This window comes from Athene cunicularia, assembly GCF_003259725.1.
Source record: "Athene cunicularia isolate RWA chromosome 2 unlocalized genomic scaffold, athCun1 chr2_part1, whole genome shotgun sequence".
Classification (NCBI taxonomy): domain Eukaryota; kingdom Metazoa; phylum Chordata; class Aves; order Strigiformes; family Strigidae; genus Athene; species Athene cunicularia.
Window position 1 is genome coordinate 5,809,625 of NW_020799095.1, and position 20,809 is coordinate 5,830,433.

General features: G+C 40.5%; 2 protein-coding genes across 2 annotated transcripts in view; both read left to right on the forward strand.

The window, feature by feature from the left end:
* Window positions 1–20,809, forward strand: part of LOC113477317 (C-C chemokine receptor type 2-like) — a 23,605-nt gene continuing 2,796 nt past the window's right edge. Inside the window, exons 1-2 of the mRNA XM_026843565.1 lie at window positions 1–132; window positions 2,341–2,789. Coding sequence (XP_026699366.1) covers window positions 2,350–2,789 — 440 coding nt within the window. The 5' untranslated portion in view covers window positions 1–132; window positions 2,341–2,349. The remainder of the gene's footprint in view (window positions 133–2,340; window positions 2,790–20,809) is intronic.
* The window catches only part of LOC113477316 (C-C chemokine receptor type 5-like), a 22,043-nt gene continuing 16,579 nt past the window's right edge, over window positions 15,346–20,809 (forward strand). The window contains exon 1 of the mRNA XM_026843564.1: window positions 15,346–15,380. The gene's annotated coding sequence lies outside the window, so the exon portion shown is untranslated. The remainder of the gene's footprint in view (window positions 15,381–20,809) is intronic.

The window sequence follows — 20,809 nt, forward strand, 5'->3', positions numbered from 1 at the left end:
CAAACTCAACCATCGCCACAAGTGATGGAGTAAACCTGGAAACTCCTGAGCCCGAGAGAGAGGACAAAGACACAATAGAGGGAGGAGGGGATCGGGGCCACCTGGGAGAATAAAGGCTTCTTGCTGTTAAAGGTAAAGTCCATCCAATTTATGTGCTTCTCTTAAAATTAATAGGCATTAATTTTGCCAGCCAGGGGAAAGGGACCTGCAGCAGTTATTTCTCTCTTGATACCCTCCAGAAAACTGCTTTTTCAGTTTGACTGTTTTGCCAACTGATGTGGAGAGGGGAGAAAATGGAAAATGCTGTGCCTTGGCCCGAAGCTGTCAAAGATATTAATGGTGTAAAGGTGTTCTGAAAGTCTGAAGTGGAGCATCTCTAGGTTGTGTTCAGCCCAGGAAAGACTTTTGAATTTTGCCAAAATCTGATACATCATATCTATAAATCTATATCTATATATCTGTATCTATCTCTGTATTTATATAATTGTATAAGGCAGTTTTCTTTTTTTAAAAAAAAAAACTTTTAAACTTTTGATTGTTGAGTATACAGACTGCTTTTAAGGGGTCCCTGACAGGCAATTAAGAAAAGCAAGCCCTTGCTGCAGTGCTTACAGTCACAGTGTGTCAGCATTCGCAGGACATATTTTCTAACCATACCTGCCTCTGAATGAACAGCCATTATCTACTGACTGAACAGCTCAATATTTAGGGGGTTTATGAATGAAAAGAAATTTGAAATCAGTAACGCAGGTGTCCTACCTACAGCTGAAAGCTCATTATAAGAAATAATTACACTATCAACGTAGATTACAACAATGCTTTTCTCTCATTCTCATTATTTTTGAACAAGGAGCTCCGTAGGGTTGAGAGCTGTATTTATAACAGGTTTCTCTGCATTGCACATGCCAATTGGCTTTTGTGGAATCCGTCCTGATGCCCCAAGAGAAGCTGAGGTAGCTCAGTAAACATGAGCAGCATCCATACCTGGAGCAGAGGACAAACACCAACTCCAGCACCCCTATGTGCTGTGTGTACGGATCCTCCTGTTTCCCTGCACAAGGTGGCACAGCTGGGCAAGAAGGGGTGAATTCTCATTCCTTCCTTGTCAATATGGAAATTTTCACTGTTCTCTCTCTTCTTGCATATGTGAGCAGCAATTTGTGACTCAAGAGAGCATGTCCTCTACTTTTAATGAATTAATCACTCCTTCAATATTATTGCTCCAGCTTAATAGCAATGATTATTACAAATGTTTCTTCCCTCATGGAAACTCTATGTCTCTGAAGCTCTTTGAAGATGTGATCAACTTGTATGCCAGAATAACATAGGAGCAGTGCACAATAAACATGCAAATGTCTTAGCAGTGACAAGGCAAACTCCTTTGAAATAGTGTCTTTTGAAAGAACCATTACTTCTTAAAATGTGAACACTTAACTCTGCAAACCAGATCTCCTTTCATAGGGATCATGAGGTGACATCTGGGGAAAAAAAAAAAAATGTGGCTAAAGCACTGACTCACTTTTGGAGAGCAGGTCAGACTATTTGAAAGCTGTTTTAATTGCAGTTCTTCAGAAATGACAGAGAGGAAACACACCCCCAGATTGCTTTGGTTTTCTCTAAACTAGAAAACTGAAGTTGGGCAGAACAGGCAGGAGCAATAAACTGCCGTATTTTAGAAGTAGGCACAACCAAGCTGCTCAGTGGCAGCCTTGCTCGGCAGAGCTTGGCACTGCAAGTGTAGCCCTGCAAACTCCTTGCTGCTGCAGAGGTTTTTTTATGTGATCCTGCACCCATCCATGGAATACTAACTTACATGCCTCTGCACTCCATGCCAGTATCTAGCCCAGATCAACTCAGCTAAAAATGTGGTTATGCTGCTGGGTGATGGCTTCTTCAGTTGAGACACTTTTCTAGGAGTCTTTATGCTACAGGCAAAAAGCTTCCCCACCCCAGGGAGCACAAGAAAATCCAGATTCTTAGATCAGATGCAGGTTTTGTACCATTTTGTGCCGTTATGACTATTCAGAGAATGAATTTTTCACTGTCACTATAATGATGAGGGGCTAACTCACTGGCACTGAGGCAGATTCAGGGAAACTGAGAGCATCCCACTGCTCATACATACGCATGTACAGGAACTATTGGCCAGGCTGCATGTGCAGCCTTTTGGGTGGTACAGCCGATCTTGTCCAGCCAGTGAGACCGAGACTGCATTCTGCAGTCCCTCTCTGCCTGGAGGTTGACCGATGGGTTTGATGTGGCACAAAAAGAGGCGGAAGCCACTCTGGTAGACCCATGGCAGGAGAACCAGCCATTAATCCCTTGCTCTTTCCTGAACAGGTATCTGAGATGAATCCCACAAGCCAGTTCCTTGGCACCACAGAATATGACTATGGATATGATGAAAACACTGCTCCGTGCAATGAAGGAGACAGCTTTCACAGGTTCAAATCCCTCTTTCTGCCAATTCTTTACTGCCTTGTGTTTGTCTTTTGCCTTCTGGGAAACTCCTTGGTTCTTTGGGTTCTCCTGACCAGGAAAAGGCTAACAACGATGACTGACATCTGCCTCCTGAACCTCGCAGCCTCCGATCTCCTCTTCGTTGTGCCTCTCCCTTTCCAAGCCCACTATGCTTCAGACCAGTGGGTTTTTGGCAACGCTATGTGCAAAATAATGGCTGGCATTTATTACACAGGCTTTTATAGCAGTATTTTCTTTATAACCCTCATGAGCATAGACAGGTATATAGCAATTGTCCATGCTGTCTATGCCATGAAGATACGGACAGCCTCTTGTGGCATAATTATCAGTATAATCCTGTGGCTGGTGGCTGGCTTGGCTTCTGTACCCAACATCATATTCAACCAGCAGCTGGAAATCGAGCAGTCTTTGCAGTGTGTTTCCACATATCCCCCAGGCAACAATACCTGGAAGGTTGCTTCTCAGTTTGCAGCCAATATCTTAGGCCTCTTGATTCCCCTTAGCATCCTCATTTGCTGCTATGCCCAGATACTGAAAAACCTGCAAAAATGCAAAAATCGGAACAAGATCAAAGCGATCAAGATGATTTTCATCATCGTCATTGTTTTCTTCCTCTTCTGGACTCCCTTTAACATCGCGCTGTTCCTTGACTCTCTGCAGAGCATGCACATCATCAATGACTGTAAGGCGAGCTACCAGATAGCTCTGGCCCTGCAGCTGACGGAAACCATCTCCTTCATCCACTGCTGCCTGAACCCCCTGATCTACGCCTTTGCAGGGATGACATTCAAGGCCCACCTTAAAGGATTACTTCAGTCCTGTGTCTGTGTCCTCTCCAGCCCTGTGGGAGGTGCCAGGGCTGGTCAGCCGTTTCCAGCACCCACCCAGCTCTCTGGCTGCTCTGACAGCACAGGGTTCCTGTGAGCCCACCTGAGCTGCCTTCATCTGGTGTGAATAGTTGGCCTAAGGTCTGACATGGCCCTAGAGGTTGTACCATGTGTGCAGAATCCTCCTGGGAGGATCGCTATACTTATACCTCCTTTTGGGATATGCTGTAAACTGTGGCATAATAAGTGGCAACAGTAGTTTCCTAAGAGCACCAGTGTGTTTCTAAAGTGGTGACCTTACAAGCTTGCCACAGAATGACTTTTAATTAAGTTTTAGAGCTCTTTTAATACATTTCAGCAAGCAGAGTGCCTCCTCTAGCATTTATTTTCTCCTCTGATGAAAGCATCACTTCTGCCTCACCCTCAAATATGCTCTGCCTTGTGGAACGTATTCCATACCTGAATCCCTACACCCCTGTGACAGGCACAGGACACCCCTCTGGGAAGCAGAGAAGGGGTTACTTCACATTTCAGGAGGGAATCACCTCAGCCACTGTCACCATTGCCCCTTTGCTTCAGCTCCCAGATAAAGAGGGCCCTCAGCTCAGGGCCCTGTTGCTTTGCTATGGGACACTCCCAGGGGCACAGCCGGGGGTCCCTGGAGCTGCTGCCGCCTAAAGCAGCCTTTGGTGGTGATGTCTTCACAAATAGCAGAGCAATGCCTCCAGGTGCCCCCTATACTGGTCACTCATAGAGGCTCACACACTTGAATATATCATCATCAAAGCAGCTTGGTAGTCTGCATCATCACGAGAGGTGTGGGACCTCCAACTCTGCCCCCCAGCGCTCACTGCTAAATGCAAGCACCAAAAATTAGCATGTAGCATGTAGGCTCTGTCTCTTTTTCTATACATCATTATTTTCTGCCATTCTAGAAATGTTTTCTTTGAATAAATATATTAACTGAACCTTTTTGTCTTGGCTCCTGGAAGTCTTTCTAATGACATGCAAGTATAGATTAGGATAAGAACAATATGAACAATATTAAGAGGGACAATATTAAGAACAATTAAGAACAATTAAGAACAATATTAAGAACAATATGAACAATATTAAGAGGGACCCTGGAGCTCCTCAGCAAATAGCTCTTGCCTCCACTTTCCTGCTGAGAGATTTGTTCTCAAAATCCTAATAAAAATTCATAGTGAAAAAAACCCCAACATTTATGTTGAGGTAGTATTATAGTAAACAACATTTTAAAAGTTAAACAAGAGAGTACCTGAAACCAGGACAAACTCAACCTGGGTATTGTCAAAGATTATATTTTCTAGGGTAATAAAAATATGTTTTCTTAGTTTTACCTTTCCTTCTGAAAATATAATTGCATTTTTTATGTTTTCTAAATATTTCAAATACATTTCTAACCTCAGTGCCAAAATATTCTCATCATTAGCTACACAGTATAGAAAATACTTATTTCATTTATGATAGTGTAATTAATATTTCTAAATTTTATTCCTCAATGGACAATAAGTGTCCTGCAGCTCAATTGTCATATTGGTTTACTTCCCAGAAGACTTCTAAGTATTTAGAAACAAATCTCTCTGTTCGTTTATTTCTGTGGGGTTTTTGTACTATGCAGGCATTTTAGCGATAGGAAAGAAATATGGGCCAGGATCTCAGATCAGATATCTTTGTCCTGTGGCCAGAATTTTGGAGTTTCAATAAAAGTATTTATGTTTAAAATGTTCAGTGACATTTACCATCATCTTACATGTTGATGTTTCAGATGAAAATGGAAGGGAGAAGAAACAGAAGTTTTATATATATATTTTATATATATATATATATATATATATATATATATATATATATATATATATAATTTTTTAACTGATATTTTGAGAAGAAAGGAAAATGGAAATGTTTTCTGGCCAACTGTCACACTGACACTTTCCTGTTAACCTGCATCACTGCAGGTTAAATAGCACAAAACTTGGCTGTCAGGAGCAAAGTTGCCTCACTTCAGGGAAGAGACACAACTGACTGGTCAAAGAGGGGGCCCTGGTCCAGTCCAGACTGCATGGGATTTACAGCAATAAGGAGCTGCCTTCAAGGACATAAAACACCTGTGGAGAGTCAGCTGCACTTTTTTAGGCCTCTAGATTTCACAGCATGATCATTTCACACCTGGCAGCTTTTTTTGGCAGCTTTTTTCTGATTCAAATTGGGCATGAGTGAAACAGCAAAAAATTTGCCCTGATCACTTCATTTTCTCAACACTTGTGTAAAAAAGACCAAAACCAAACAAAGGCTGCTTTTAGGTGAAGATAGTATTCAAGGACTCTTTGGTTTTAAAAAACATATTTGGATCATATCTGCAATCTTGTTAGTCAGAAGAAATAATAAGGAATAAGGGATAAGGTCCCTAAATTCTTATTTTTCAACAATTGTGTGCCACACACATAAACCCAGCACAAATTGTTCATTTGCCTTGCTGAATTTCAAATTTCAAAAAGACAAGACAGTCAAAAGCACTAATATTTCAAAGATCTTGCCCCTTTTCAGGTTGTTATGTCATTCAAAGTGTTACACACCAGATATGCCCCAGACATGCACAATTCTCTCTACTGTTGTCACAAAATTCTCCAAGTGTGAACCTAAAATGTCTCAGAGAGACTCTTGCATCATTAAAACAGCAATGTTTTCAGCAGTAGACTAGGATTCTTTCTGGGTTACAAGACAAGGGACAAACTCTTTGGTTTCTATTATTTTCTTCTGTCCAGCTCCCACTGAAATCATGCTCTGTGTGTGTGTGTGTGTAATAGCAGAATTGAGCCCAAATGATATGTGAAGACTTAACCAAAGAAGTAAAAAATTAGCTTTTGCTGGGCTCACTGTAGAGTTTCTTCCTCTTCCTCCTCATCCTTGTCTTCCACTGCAGCTTTTGAAAGATTAGTATTTAAGAATTCAGAAGGGTAGATACAACCCCCCCCATCCTCTGCTCAAGGACAGTCAGTCACTCATCCATCAAGACTGCAGATTCTTGAGACACTTTTCCATTCAGAATGCTCTTTCTCTGTCTAACATGGCTGCAAAAAGGAGTAACACAGGTAGCTATTTTGCCCCTTTTATTTTATGAACTGCCGGAATAGAGACACAAACCATCAACCCAAATACTGATACGCAGCAGAGCTCTCAGAAGCATAGTGCTTCTTCTCTAAACATGTGAATGGAACACATGTTTAGAGAAGTTATGTGATGGAAAGAATCTACAGAGACGCTAAGCAATGTTCAAAAAATTTTGCACTTCTGTGCACTGAAAGAGCACTACACTGGTAGGAGCTGATTTTTTTCCATTATACTTTTTTTGTAGGTAGAAACTTGTTCAAAGACAATCTGCTTTCTTCTGCAGATGCAATGCTTTCCTTGGGATAAAGCAGTTAGCAGATGTACTACTTCCTCAGTTTGAAGGGTTCTAACACAGAGTAAAATTGGTAAAAGAACTTTGCCATCTGCTCATAACCAAACACAGTTTTCAAACAAACATAGTTTTCATGTGCTGAGGTGTTGTCAGTTGCAAATACCACTGCAAAAGCACCGAGAAACATTCAGGTTTGATGTCACCTGGATTTCCTAGTGCTGTGTCTGGTAATATGAATATATATGCCAAAATATCTAGCCCAATCTTGTTCCATTAAAGTAGTGGAAAATTGATCGCTATTCTGAAGAGGATGGAATATGGAAATTATTGCTGTTCATAAAACAGATCTCTTAATCTGTGCCTTAAGACTCAAAGGAGCAGTGGAAGAGTAAAAGGACTCATTACTCATAGAAAAGGACCTACACTACTAGGAAGTGTGTATACAACAAATTTAACTGTTATTTTTGTTGTTGTTATTATTATTATTTTTATTATTATTAACATGTTTGTGCCCAGAGTATTCCCGTCTTTTTTATTTTTTTATCTTTTCTTTCTTTTTCTGAGATAATTAGATCTGGACTAATAGTGACTGTTGGATTAGAGTGCTAAAAGTTCAATCATGTTAACAATAAATTCTTGGGATATGTATAGGGTGTTTCCTTTTGCCCATAACAGAATTAAGAGCATTACATTTGCCCCAGAGACAAGGCCAACTAGGCAGCATTGAGTACCTTGGTAGACAGGCTGGGTTGTGGCACTGCAAATTTATGAGGTATGGCACCACGTTGGGGAAACCCAAAACAGGCATGAGAGGGAATGTGCCTCACCCCGAAAGCCTGAGATTTCACAGGTTTGTATACAATAATCAATTTAAAACCAGGTTCTGTCACATGTTTGAGATCCACGACTGAATTCAGTGAGACAGGATGCAATAGTCATCGGGATTTGTATAACATTTTCCAGGGCTTGCTATCAGTGTTAAAAAGATCCAGATAAGAGCTTCTCCTCTTATTCAAGATCAAGATATAAAGAAGAGTAGGATCAGCCAAAATATTGCTCACTGTGACCACACACTATAACTACCTGTAGTCCTTACAGTAGAATCTCGGCTACAGAAACACACCTCACATCACGGTCCTCTTTCTAATACTTTTTGTGGTTTTACTTTTCTTAATTAGAAATACATTATAATCCAAATACATTATCCAGTGCAAACCCGAAATGCGTTAATAAATTAACCCAGAAGTGAGATACAAAACTTTCTGTGGTTTACAATTTTCTGCTGAAATGACCTCATAATGCCACTAAGTTCTGAGGCTTACCTGACTTCAACTTTCTTTAAGAACCTGAAAATGTCAGAGGTCTGCCAAAACTCTGGTGGCCCTTAAATGACTTCCATGACCAACTTTTCTCTCTCTGTCAACAGTTCCTTTCCTTCTCTTGAGCTGGATAAGTTGTTCTCTCTCATCCATCCCAGTGCACTCCAGTGTCAGCTGGTCAGTCTATCTTCCCTCCTAATGGGTCATCCTGTTCTTCTCCTCCTTCACAGTGATTCTCAAGCTAGCTGTTAAATTGTGTTTTCACTTGTCACAGCTTTCTGATACAGCGTTTTCCAGGTTGTGGCTGATGACCAGAGCCTTTGGCCCTAATTTTTCTAGGCTTTCTTCTCAGGCAGAGAAAATGTTAGGCTATATCCCAGGAGAAGCTCCCTGATTTCAGGGAAAAAATTAACAGGCTTGTGGGGCTCAGGCTTACATAACAGTCTTTTCAACAAAATGAGTGGAGGGAGGAAAGTTGGAAGTGTCAGTGGTAAGAACTGTGTAAGTATTTAATGTTTAATGCATTTAACATATGAACAACTAGAGGATAAAAATGGTTCCTCATCAGTGTAAAAACCAAACAGTTACAGACAGTAAATTTCTCCCCTTGCCAAGGACAAGTGCTAACAAAATTGAAAATGTATTGTAACTTGAAGAAGTCTTGTAAAATGGAGCATCAATATACTATGTTAATTCCCTGATGAAAGTGATAGCTTGGTTTTGAGATATCAGATGAATCCAAGTGCACTTCAGGCAACACAAATACATTTTTTTTAATAAGATTCACTTAAAGCTTTATGAAGGACTTTATCCCAGCATACTTTAATACAACTTAGACAGAAACACTAGCTTTCCTTTGAATTCTCTTGCTCAGATGGCTTTTCAGTTGCAGTTAATTTTATCACTTATTTGTGGCTCGCTTTTATCTTAAAACTTACACAATATCTTCCAAGAAGAACAGCAAACTAGTCTGCATGTGCTAAATATACCGGCATAAAACAACTATTGCAATGTAATGGGAGATCTTCACAAGTAAAGATGGACTTGGCTTCATATCACGCTTGCTAACACTGATACTGTTTTGTACAGTGGCACAAACAGCCTATCCACAACTAAGAGAGCAGGTGTAAATATCTCACTTGCGGACAAGGCTGTAAGCTAGGTTTTCCATTCCCATTATGAGACAGCAACTAGTATTGCCTTTTAAAACAAGACAGAGAGAATGCAATCAAATTGACCGCACCATAGTACAGAAGATACCGCAGTGCTCCTTATTTGCTGGGGATGGAGAACAGCGTGCACAGTCTGTGGTATCACAGGCTCTGTGGTGTGGTTAGTTTGCCGTGGACTGTGAGAAAAGAGGCTTTGCTGATTTACCTAAAGCCCTATATTTTCTCTACAAAAGTTACTAAGGAAATGGTGTCTCTACTCTGTAAATAAAACCTGTCTGAAGATCATTCAGGTCAGATTCAGTATGTCTATAAACTGGTGTAGCGTGGCTGCCAAGCTGGCTTCAGGCTGCTGGACTCTCCCTGGGAAGTTTTCTCAGAAATAAAGCAGGCTCCACCAGCCAGGTGCACAGCTGTGTGAGGCCAGTCTCTGAGAAGACTGAAGATTGTGGCTGGTTGTGTCTTTTGGATTCAGTTTAATTGAACAGTCCTGCAGATACCTGGGAAGCAAATTCAGGGAAGACTTACATTTCGGAGACGCCATCTGCTACACCACAAATACTACTAGTATCTGAAAGCTTGTCACAGGGCAGGCACAAGGTCCACCAAGGAATTTAGGCATTTAGGCCTGAATTTATTCTACCTAATCTTAAGTGTCTACTTCTAGCACATAAAATAAGCACCTTCCCTTTCCACTTAAACTTAGATTTTCATAGATGGCCTCTGAGGTTGTGTTCCTCATGTTCCAGGACCCAGTGACCAAGACCAAGAACCAGCGCCTGCAATGGATGGGAACCATGCCCCAGCATAATACTTTGCTTTGGAGAAAAACAGTTCACAGATCAAGTTCCCCAAATTAATAGATGCTTGACAGTGTTATTCATAACCTTGGCACTTGTTCATTGAAAAATGAAGATACTTGTATTGATTCATCTCATAAATGTGGTAAGAAGACAAATACTGTAATATCTGTGAAGCACTCCAATATTTCTCTAACTGAACTAGACACTTGATCATGAGGGAAAAGCAAACTTCTGCAGCCCGAGAAGGGTCTGGGTAATGTACATTAAATAGGGCCTGGTCCTGCACACTAGTGAACTGCAATAACAAGAACCCCAAATAACCAGTCCCTCAGCTGGGAGCATGGTTCCTGCAAAATGAATGTCAGCATCATCATGTGTGTAGTCAAGAGGTTAGTGTGAAGGGCAGATTACATTGATATTTCCTTGTATAGTTCTCCTTGTGAGCAGCTCAGAATATCTTAAGAATATGCTGAACTCCCATTTTACTTACATCTAGTCGTCAAGTCTTACTTCTGTAAGATTCTGTGAAATGCCCTAAAGCTGTGAAGAAGTACTATGACAACTGAGCAGCTGATGATGCAACTTTCATATGCCATCAGTAGAAACTGTGTTTTGCTTCTATGTATCTTCCTACAGCTTCTAAAACAGAGTGCCCCTTTAGAACATCTGCATGGGTATGACAACATAGAGGAAGAGGAGGACAGCCTTTGTAGCCTTACCTCTGTGACATGATGGGGAGCACATACAGTTTTCATGGGCATAAGCAGGGTATGGTCTTCATAGTGCCCCAATAAATCTGTTACTGGTTCTGGGTTGGTCATCAGCAGGACTAGTCTTTAGATCTACAGCACAGGTCTATTCCTACAGGATGTAGACAGCATTATCAGGCTTACCTGCTAAAAAACCACCTCAACCTCAAAGAACAATGGATTGAAAATATTTGGCTTGATCTTTTTCCAAAATAAAGAATGGTTTCTTGTCACTAAAAGCCCCGAAGATTTCATTCAGGTAGTCTAAAACATTTGATTGGGCTATAACTCAGTTTTATCAATGTACAGGTTAGCTGTCTAGTCTGAACTCGTTGGCTAGGCCCTTTCTATCGCTAAAGAGGGCCCCTGCATATGGTAATTCCTTTTAGACAAGACAGAGGCAGTTAGCCTCTGCAAATACTCTATCTTTTGACTATAGAGGGAGCCCTTAGACTAGCTAGCCAACTACCAGCTAAGGATGGGAGACACAATTCCTACAGCCTAGAACATTCAGTTGGAAGGACTCTGGAATGAATTACTTACTAACAGACTTTACAAAGGTCTCCTGTGTGCTCCTCCTTGTGCTCAACCTAAGTTGCCACATGCCCATCCCTGTAAGCTTGAGGACAGTCAGCAAAATGTCGGCTGAGGGCTACTGTGGATGAGGACACTCAAGAGGAGTCTGCTGCAGAAGGCTCAGTAATATGTTTATTGAACTCCTTTTCCACACAAAACACCTGCTTCATGCCATTTCACCCAGTTCCACCATAAAAAGACAGGCTGAAGCACACCAGAGGAGTGGGAAAGCAACTCCATCATTAGGCATCAGTATGTGCCTTCCCTTGTGCTGTCCTGCTTTGCCTGAAATTCTTAAGCATGCTTTGATGCAGGGACTGAAGTCAGCATTTCTCCTTCCACATGGGAGGCCTAGAATATAAGATGAACTGCAAGGCCAACGCTTAATTTTTGCTATGGTGTTAGTGGCATGCAGCTGAGGCCCAGTCATTTCTAATTAGGTGATCTGATTGGGAATTTTACCAATATTTTTTCTAACAGTGAAAGTATCCAGCTCTCCCTTTCCCTCCACAGGAAAAGAGACTTCTTCAAGAAACTAGGAAAATTTTGTCAGTGCCCTGAGTGCATCCCCACATCTTGACTTCAGTATCCAGATAGTATTGTAAATTTAAGGCAACAGTATTATTGTCAGAAAAAGCTAGTTCTCTCTTACATTTAGTAGTTGATGGAGTAATAGAAGTACATCATGGTTTGGTTCCCTTGCTTCAGTTCTGTCAGTGGTAGTATTGTGACAGCTTATAGAAAGCCCCATCTGAAGTAAGACAGCTATGTTGAAGAACTTTTTCGTTCTTTTTTCATTCTTATTTTTGGTACAACCAAGTGGTACTTCTCTGTTTATAGAATTTCAGTTGATGAGCATGGTGAAGTTTCCTTTCTTCTTTCTAATTTTGCAGATGGAGAACCTAAGCAGCTCTCCAAATTCATCAAACCAGCAATCTTTACCTGGCAATGTCTCTGACTTTGGAAGGCTTTTCTCCCAATGCTTCCTCTGCCTCCATCTCCTAGGCAGTTCTTTGGATTAGTTAATGTTTATAAAGCTCACTGAACCCTTACAAGAAAGATGCTAAGAGTAAAATCAGAGAAAGTAAGTCTGAGAGAGCTCTCCAGAGATCATCTAGTCCTTTTCCAATTATTTCTCACAGGCCATGCTTTCTAGACTGATGGACACTTCACTCTTTTCCCCTGGATTTCTTCAGAGTCACAATACCTCTGAAAAGGGGATTTTCAGATGGCTCTGTCCTTTCTAACAGGCCCTATCCTCTACAATATAATAGTAACTTAGCTACAATTATATTGTATTGTATATTATATATTATATCATTGTATATTATATGTTGTTTTGTCGTTGTTGCTGATGTTATTACATTACCATTTCAGAAAGAAACTGCCCCTGATTTTCAAAGGTCAGGGAAACTGGAGCTCAGGCAGCCCGAAAACACTGTCCACTTTTCTTCATTCTAAGAACTCAGACTGGAGGCACAAAGAATTAAAACTCTTTCAAAACAATGTGTGCAAAGCTGTGCTTTCTTTCTCAAAATAGAAGTGAGTCGTGAGTCATGAGTAACTCATTCCCCATCACAAGGATCCATCAAACCAATTACATCAAACTCAACACTGCTGCTTACCTTACAGATTATGAAACTGGCACGTAGATCTTACAAGAATGACTTCTTTTGTGGTCTTTCCTAGGACTGGTCTGTGTAAGAGAGAAAATGAAAACTAGAATTTATCCATTCCTGAGAGACTTCAAATGTTAGCAGTTCTAACAATATATGCATGCTTGCAGGTTTGTATCCATTGTTTTCTTCCATGTTTGTTTAGAAAGTACCATCTGCATAGGCTGCTTGCCATATAACTGGGTCTTTTTCCTCTCCTGCTTGTGAGGGATTCAGTGCCAAAGTACTGAATTTGCTAAGTTTCAAAAACTTTTGTCATCACTTACAAGTTCGCTCTAATAGTTTCAGCTGTAATTGATTTTTGCTTGGGCAAACTGATAGAGCAAGCAAAAAGGAGCTTGGGGACTCCAGTCCCTGAAGGTCCCTGAAAAAGGCATAAGGAAGCCCCAGAGTCACAAAACAGGGAGAAAAGAGGACAAGGATTACTTCTGGTACCCCTAGACAATTGCGCTCACCTGTAGCTCCTGGGCAATGGACTCCAAAGGAGTCCCACTCTCGAGAGCCCAAACACCTTCCCCAGGCAACAGCCCCTCTTTTTCATGGGGCAACAAAAACCAAGTGTCTTAGGCATATTTTTTGATCCTGCAAGCCAAGAATTTCTCTAACAGGCATAGTAATTCACAAAAGATTATGCAAAACTCCTGAACTAGCAGCCTGTACATCAAGTAGGAAGAGATATCTGAGTGGTAAAAACCGTAACTTTTCAAATTCAAACAGCAACTCAGAGGGAGATGGTATGGAAAGAAAGTGTGGGTTGTGTCTCCCTGTTACCACTGTCTCCCTCTAGGGAAGGCCCTTTCTGCTCAGGCTTGAAGGTTTTCAGTGGTTTACAGTCTATATTTACAGGAAAATCTACGCAGCCCCTTCCAGATCAACAGGAGATATGTTCTTTCAACCATCACAGAGACCCCTCTTCCTAAAGCCTTGCTTAGGCACTCCTGAAACAGCTCTGTGAGTCTCTTTTATACTCTCTGGAACACATGTGGTCAGGTTATGTATCACTGGTTTTATTGAAACTCCACACAGAGTTTCTGGGAAATGCCAAAATCCAGCTATCTTGTAGCACAAACTAGTTTTACAGCTTTTCAGGAATGCTGCAGGAAACCACCCAGCAGTCTTAGAGAAAATGGTCAACAGCTGCTGCCAAAAATCTGCAAATGTGAAAAATGTAGCCTTGCTATAAAATTGTAAAAATGCTCCTCAGGGAGCAGATAAGTGGCCATATTATTCAACAGTCCTGGCTTATAAAGATCACTTACATAGGCATCAATTATCACTCAAACAGCTGGAGGCTGTGTCAGCTGCAGTGCCAATGGCATTGGTGAAGTGAATGTTTTTAAAAAATAAATTCCTGACACCAGCCTGTACACTTAATTATATTTCCTGCCTTTGAAGGAAAAATATTTTTACCACTTTCTGTTGTTTTAATCTCTTTCTTTCTATTGCTTTCAGTCCTGCAATGTCACCACACCAAAAAGGGAATGATCTTCAGGTTCCATCCTACCTCATACAACAACCTCTTAGAAGTGTAAGATCATTGCAAATGGCTTTGCAAAAATTACAGTAGATGTTCAAGGAGGGCGTCTACACCACACAGTCATGCAGTCTACACCACACTGCTGTGGTGTAGAATGCATGAGCTGGTCATATAACTGGAAGGAAGGTAGCTCTACCAGCACAGTGCTCTGCCTGACCTAGTTAGCTCTGAAACCTCTGGACCTTGACTTGTGTCTCTTCACCATGCTTACCTATGGCAAGTGTTATGCTGTCTGACCTGACACTGCTTTGCATAGTATAAACATATCCTAATTTTGTTTACAGATTCTTTTTCACTAGCGATGATGAAAGGAAGAAACATGTAGAAATTGTTTAGCAGTCAGTGATAATGAGCATGAAGAATGCCTTGGTGGGGTTGTTTCAACAGTCATTTTGGACACCTGAATTTAATTTTAAAAGCACGCATTCTGTATGCCAGATACTTCACACCAGTTTCTGTTGAGCTGCAGAAGAGTCTAGAGCAGATAGAAATCCTTACTGTCCTGAGAACAGGATTTTATTGAATTTAACCACCCAGTCTTAACCCTGTAGAGATACAGTAGTTCAGATACTGACTGCGCCAGTTCCAGCTGGAGCAGAACAAGTAGACGTCCATATAGTCTTCATCCTTCAGTTCTGAACTCAGCCAGGAAACTGTGTTTTCAGAAAAGAAGAACCATACCCTTGATTCTTGTAATAATGTTTTGCAATAGATCACACAGGAAGTGCTGTTTCCTATTTTCAGATATTAGGGTTTAACTATGAGTTTGTTCACAAAGAAGAACAAGACACGGTCAGACAAAACAAGCTTGACAGATCAGTGAGTAACTAATTTTTTCCTTTTTTTTACATGTATATGTATATATATAGATATAGATTAACTCAGTGGGGAAGTATATTTGCCTAATGACAGTGGCAGTAGAGCTACCATTCAAACAAAGACACTATCTTTAAGAACAGTCAGGTCTTGTAATTAGCTTACAACTCAGGATAAGGCTAAATGTGAGAGAACTGAACTGGACAAATGGTGTAGAAAAATATAATTTTTTTTTGTACTAGAAACTTACTGGGTCTCGGTTTCGAAGCTGTTCCAGGAGGTCAGTATCTTGAAAATGTATTCTGTTAAGGATATAAAATGATCAGGCATGAAATTGTTCACTCTTAATCTAACATCTTCAATCTAAGCCACATCTTGCTCTATCAGATGTAAATAGTAGATGTTCTTCATCACTATCCTATCACATGTTTTCTTTGTATTATTCAAGCATTTAATCTGTTAAAGGTGTTTCATTATCATGTTATGAAGGGATATGTTCTCTGGGATTTGTTCCTCTTTTGGGATGTCTCTGAGGCACCACATTAGGAAGCCTGTACTCCATATCTCAACTAGAGATATCAGTTTTATGGTCAGTCATGATCTGGCTTGCAATTTTTGTTAATGAGGTTTTACATGAATAAAAATCATCAGTACTACACTGGAATTGTACTATTCCCAAATACAAGGAGAGGTAAGCTCCTCTGCTTGGATAAATAAGACTTGCCACTTGGGTATTAGCAAAAATACTGGGATTGTTTAGTCTGGAGAAGAGGAGGCTGAGGGGAGACCTCATCGCCCTCTACAGCTCCCTGAAGGGAGGGTGCAGAGAGCTGGGGATGAGTCTCTTTAACCAAGTAACAAGTGACAGGACAAGAGGGAATGGCCTCAAGTTGTGCCAGAGAAGGTTTAGACTGGATATTAGGAAGCATTTCTTTCCAGAAGGGGTTGTTAGGCGTTGGAATGGGCTGCCCAGGGAGGTGGTGGAGTCCCCATCCCTGGAGGCGTTTAGCGCTGAGGGATATTGTGTGCTTGGGAACTGTTAATGATGGGTTGATGGTTGGACTGGATGATCTTCAAGGTCTTTTCCAACCTAGACAGTTCTGTGAGTCTGAAAAATGCTACAATAGCCTAAGAATTTCCTAAGAATTTTCTCTCTCTTTTTTTTTTTTTTTTTTTGTGGTAATGTATCAAATATGCAGTTATAGCAACATTTGCTTTCATGGTAGAATTGCACTGTCATTTGCCAAGAACAGTTGACAGTGTCAGAGCAGTGACCTTGAACTTCTCTGTGTGGAGACCCCTATAGCAATAACGTGACAGGGGCATGATCCTATGACATATATTGGCAGTCTTCACTCCAGACTATTATCCTTTTTTTAATACTCGAGTTTATTCCCAGAATGGCTGTGATTACAAATGTTGTTAGAATTGCTCTTAATTCAACATTTTTCTGAAGCATTTTAAGCAGAGACACTGAAAACTGAATGGACAAGCTAGCACAGAACTTAGCCTACATAAGAGAAGACCCCTCTTATACATATAGTCATGATTTGGAAGAAGATATTTAATAGCTGTCTCAAGTTTCTCTTTCTCAGAGGTGCTTATTTTTAGGTAAGAACACCTCCTAATTGTTTTGTATTGTGACCACATAGACTGAATCTATTTAACTGCAGAAAAGCTCAGAATTTTTGCAAGACTGTCTTTCTAATTTTGGTGAGGAGTGGAAACAACTGGATCCTGAGGATTCACAGAGAATTAAGACTTTTTTTTTTTTTCTGGCACAGTACTTATCTTTCCTTGAAAGTTCTGCAGGGATGAAAAAAACTCATCAGTTAGGAGGCAAGCAATTCTGAAGCTCGGGTGTTATAAAAGAGGGAGAGGTTTCCAAAGTGAGGTTTAATTTTGGAAGTGATTGTCTTTCCCCAGTCACATCCTGGAAGGAAATCCTGTGGTCACTACCACATGAAAAGATATGGTTGAGGGAAACTATCAACTCAGAGTCTTACATACAGCATTTAGTTTACACTTCCATCTTTTCCTTCAGCTTTCTTGCTAACTCAAGAAAAGTATGTACTCTTATGCTTGCTCCTCAATATGTCTTTCATGTCTGTGCACAGTCTTCTCTGTAGTTTTGCTTACCCACAGACTCCTGGAAAGTCAAGGCAAAGTTGAAGAGATAGAGCTGTTAGCAGGAAACTTTGGGCACCTCTCTTGCAACACCTGCTATCAGGATAGGGGGTATTATTCTTCTTCATTTAAGTTTCAGTTTTACTCTGCACTACATTGTACTTCTCTTTATAAAGTGCCCTAGATGCTGCCGACACATACTTTTAAGCTGACTACTACTCATTAAGCAATTGCTTTTTTTCTGTATGATAAACACTGCCATTTGTGAAAAGGAGGAGAGTGAGGGCAGAGGGAGTAGCACTGTGTTACCCGTTGATACATTTCAAAAGAGAAACCTTGTCTTACACCATAAAAAGGGAAAGGGAACTTTGGGGGTTATTCAGTTTTGAAGTTAGCAGCTCCATTAAAGGTCAGATGCTCTTCTAACTTGTAGTTCTCAAATATTCTGATTTCCGTGAGGAAACTTTGTCTAAATCCTCTTCAGAGCACAGCAGACTCATTGAGCTGTGACAACTGTCATGGCTAAACAAGTCAGTGTGGCAACTCAGGAGCCTCTTTGCTTGAATTACTCTAACATAGAAATGTCTGATAGTCATCCCACCACCTAGACAGTTCTGTAGCTAAAGGTGATGAGTTATAGATAACATCCAAAACTCAAGAGCTAGCAAGGCTTCTCTCAAATCAGCCAAAATACAGAAATCTCGAAAGATGTGATTCAGAGCTACATCCTCACTACAAGAATCTCTGATGTTGCCGTAAGTGCATCTTTGTAAAAAAGAAATGAAATTACATTTATTTAGACTCACAACATTACAATTATTAAGAAAATAACATTTTCTCCCATTCAAGATGTAACCCCATTTTCTCGGCAAGAATTCTTTCCCAGGTGCAGGTATTTGGCCCAAGGCTTGGTCATACTTCACTATACCCTTGACTCAAAACATAACCAGTCCTTTGAGGGGAAATGAGAGTAGCCTTTTATTGGACTGCTCATATATTTAGATGCCTTTAGATGATAAGCACACAGGATAAGTTAGAAGGGAATGAGGCACCAAATAGAAAATTCCTCTCCTATATTTCTATCTTAGGTTGATTGCTTTTGCAGAAATTTCCCAGAATTTCTGTTAGCAACCAAAACTACCCTGTGCATGCAGAAACTGTGGGTGTGTGGGCAGGAGAGTGGGCACTCATGGCTGCATTGCAGTCTGTAAAGTAAACAAGAAAGGCCAGTAAATGGATATCCGGGCTGTATTAAAACTTCCTGAATATTAATTTGTAATTAATATTTTGTAAGGAAAATAAGAGGGAAATAAGCCAAATAATCAGAGGTTCCCAAAACAGAATCTCACAGAAGATCCCGTTAATACTTACAGCACAAGAGCAGAGATAAACCTGGAGATTTCTTTGCTAACATACCCATTTCTGAAGGTTCACGTCTGGATAATTTTAGAGCCAAAACCAGACTTCTTGTCAAAGGCTACGGCTTCTGCAGAAGATGTTCCTTTCTGCATGAAAGTGCAAATTGAAAAAATAGTTAAAGATGAAAAAAAAAAAAAAATCAAGTGCAAACAGTAGAATTTGTTAGCCAGATCAGTTTTCTACAGCACTTCATGATTAACACTGTTTGTGTGCAAAGGATAAGGAACTCTTTAGAAAGCATTTCAGAAAATATTTTTAATATTTTGTACGTGTTGTGAAGAGGAGGATCTGACTTCTATCCCATGTAAATGCTCAAAGATTTCCCAGCAGGTCATAGACAGTAGATAAAATAACCATAGTACAATGCTGTCTTTCTAGGCAGCATCAGGGTGAATTGTGCAGGGCAGGAGCTCAGTTTTGATAGTGGGAAGATATACTGGATCAGGCTGGGAGGGTCTTAATTTTCTTCATAGCAGCTTTTATGGTGCTGCCTTTTAGATTTGTGTCCACAGTTGGGACAGGTGACACAAATTGCCCAATCGAATATCCTTTGCCATATAGCACCATGTTCAGCAATAAAACAGGGGAGGAGAGTTTTTCCAAAGTAGGCATTGCTCACAGACTGGCTGGTCATCTGTCTGCTTGGTGGGAGATGGCAAGCATCTGTTCTTTTATCCCATCTTGTGTTTTTTTTTCTGTTTCCTTCACTTATTCAACTGTTTTTATTTCAACCCACAAGTTTTCTTGCTTTTGCCCTTCTGATTCTCTCCCCCATCTGCTGTGGGAGCAGGGAGTGAGTGACTAGATGGGTCAATCCATCACAGGAAACAAGGCTTGGGCAGCAAAGGAGAAAAATCTGTAGGGAATCAGTTACATTTAGTTCTCTTACACCCACAATTATTTTCTGTTTCTTTTTTAAAATCTCAAAATAAGTTCCAAACTAGATTTTTAAAAATATTAATTTCTTAGTATAAAAAGACAAAGATTCAACCAAGCTAAGTGATCCAAATTGAGGTTTACATTTGATATTAGGAAAAAAATTTGTCATGGAATGAGTTATCAAGCACGGGAATAGACTGCCCAAGGAAGTGGTTGAGTCACCATCCCTGCAGATATTTAAAAGACGTGTAGACATGGCACATAGGGACATGGTTTAGTGGTGGATGTGGTAGTGTCAGGATTACAGCTGGACTCTATGAATTTGAGGGTCTTTTCCAAACTACATGATTCTGTGCTTCTAAAATTCTATGATTCTACATATATATGAATGTAAATATATGTGTGCATATACAAATGGAGAAAAAAATTTAACATATAAAATCCATTCAAGAAAATTATGTGCATTATATATATATTCACTGAGAAAAAGATCCAGATTAAAAATAGGTCTTCTGGATCCTAACTGGTTCTCAAACAGATGAGTAGATGGACACTAGCTTAAGACACTTTAGAAATTTCACAAACTACACCTCAGAATGACCCACCATGTAATTAAATTAAGTTTCAATGAAAAGCAGACCGGGAGCCTGCCCCTGTGTCACTACTGCCACAGGCTGAATTTCTTCAGTTACATCTCATCTTGCAGAACACAAGTGCAGAGAGAATGAAGTGGTGGTTTTGGGGATGTGATCTCTGCAAAAGACGTCTGCAATCACACAGGGTACAGCTCGCCACTGAAGAAAGTAAGTGCATGGTGGGGCTGTGAGCAGGACCTGCACTACATGAGCAGCCAGGGATCGCAGTGCACGTTGGGGCAGTTGCACGGCCGTCTGAAGGCAGGGGTTGGGGCAGATGTACTGCCTACCTGAAGCCATCTGTGTCGGGAGCAGTCTGTTGCCTCTGTCAAGAAAACAGGTAGGTGTTAAATTGCCAGGAAAGTGCAGACT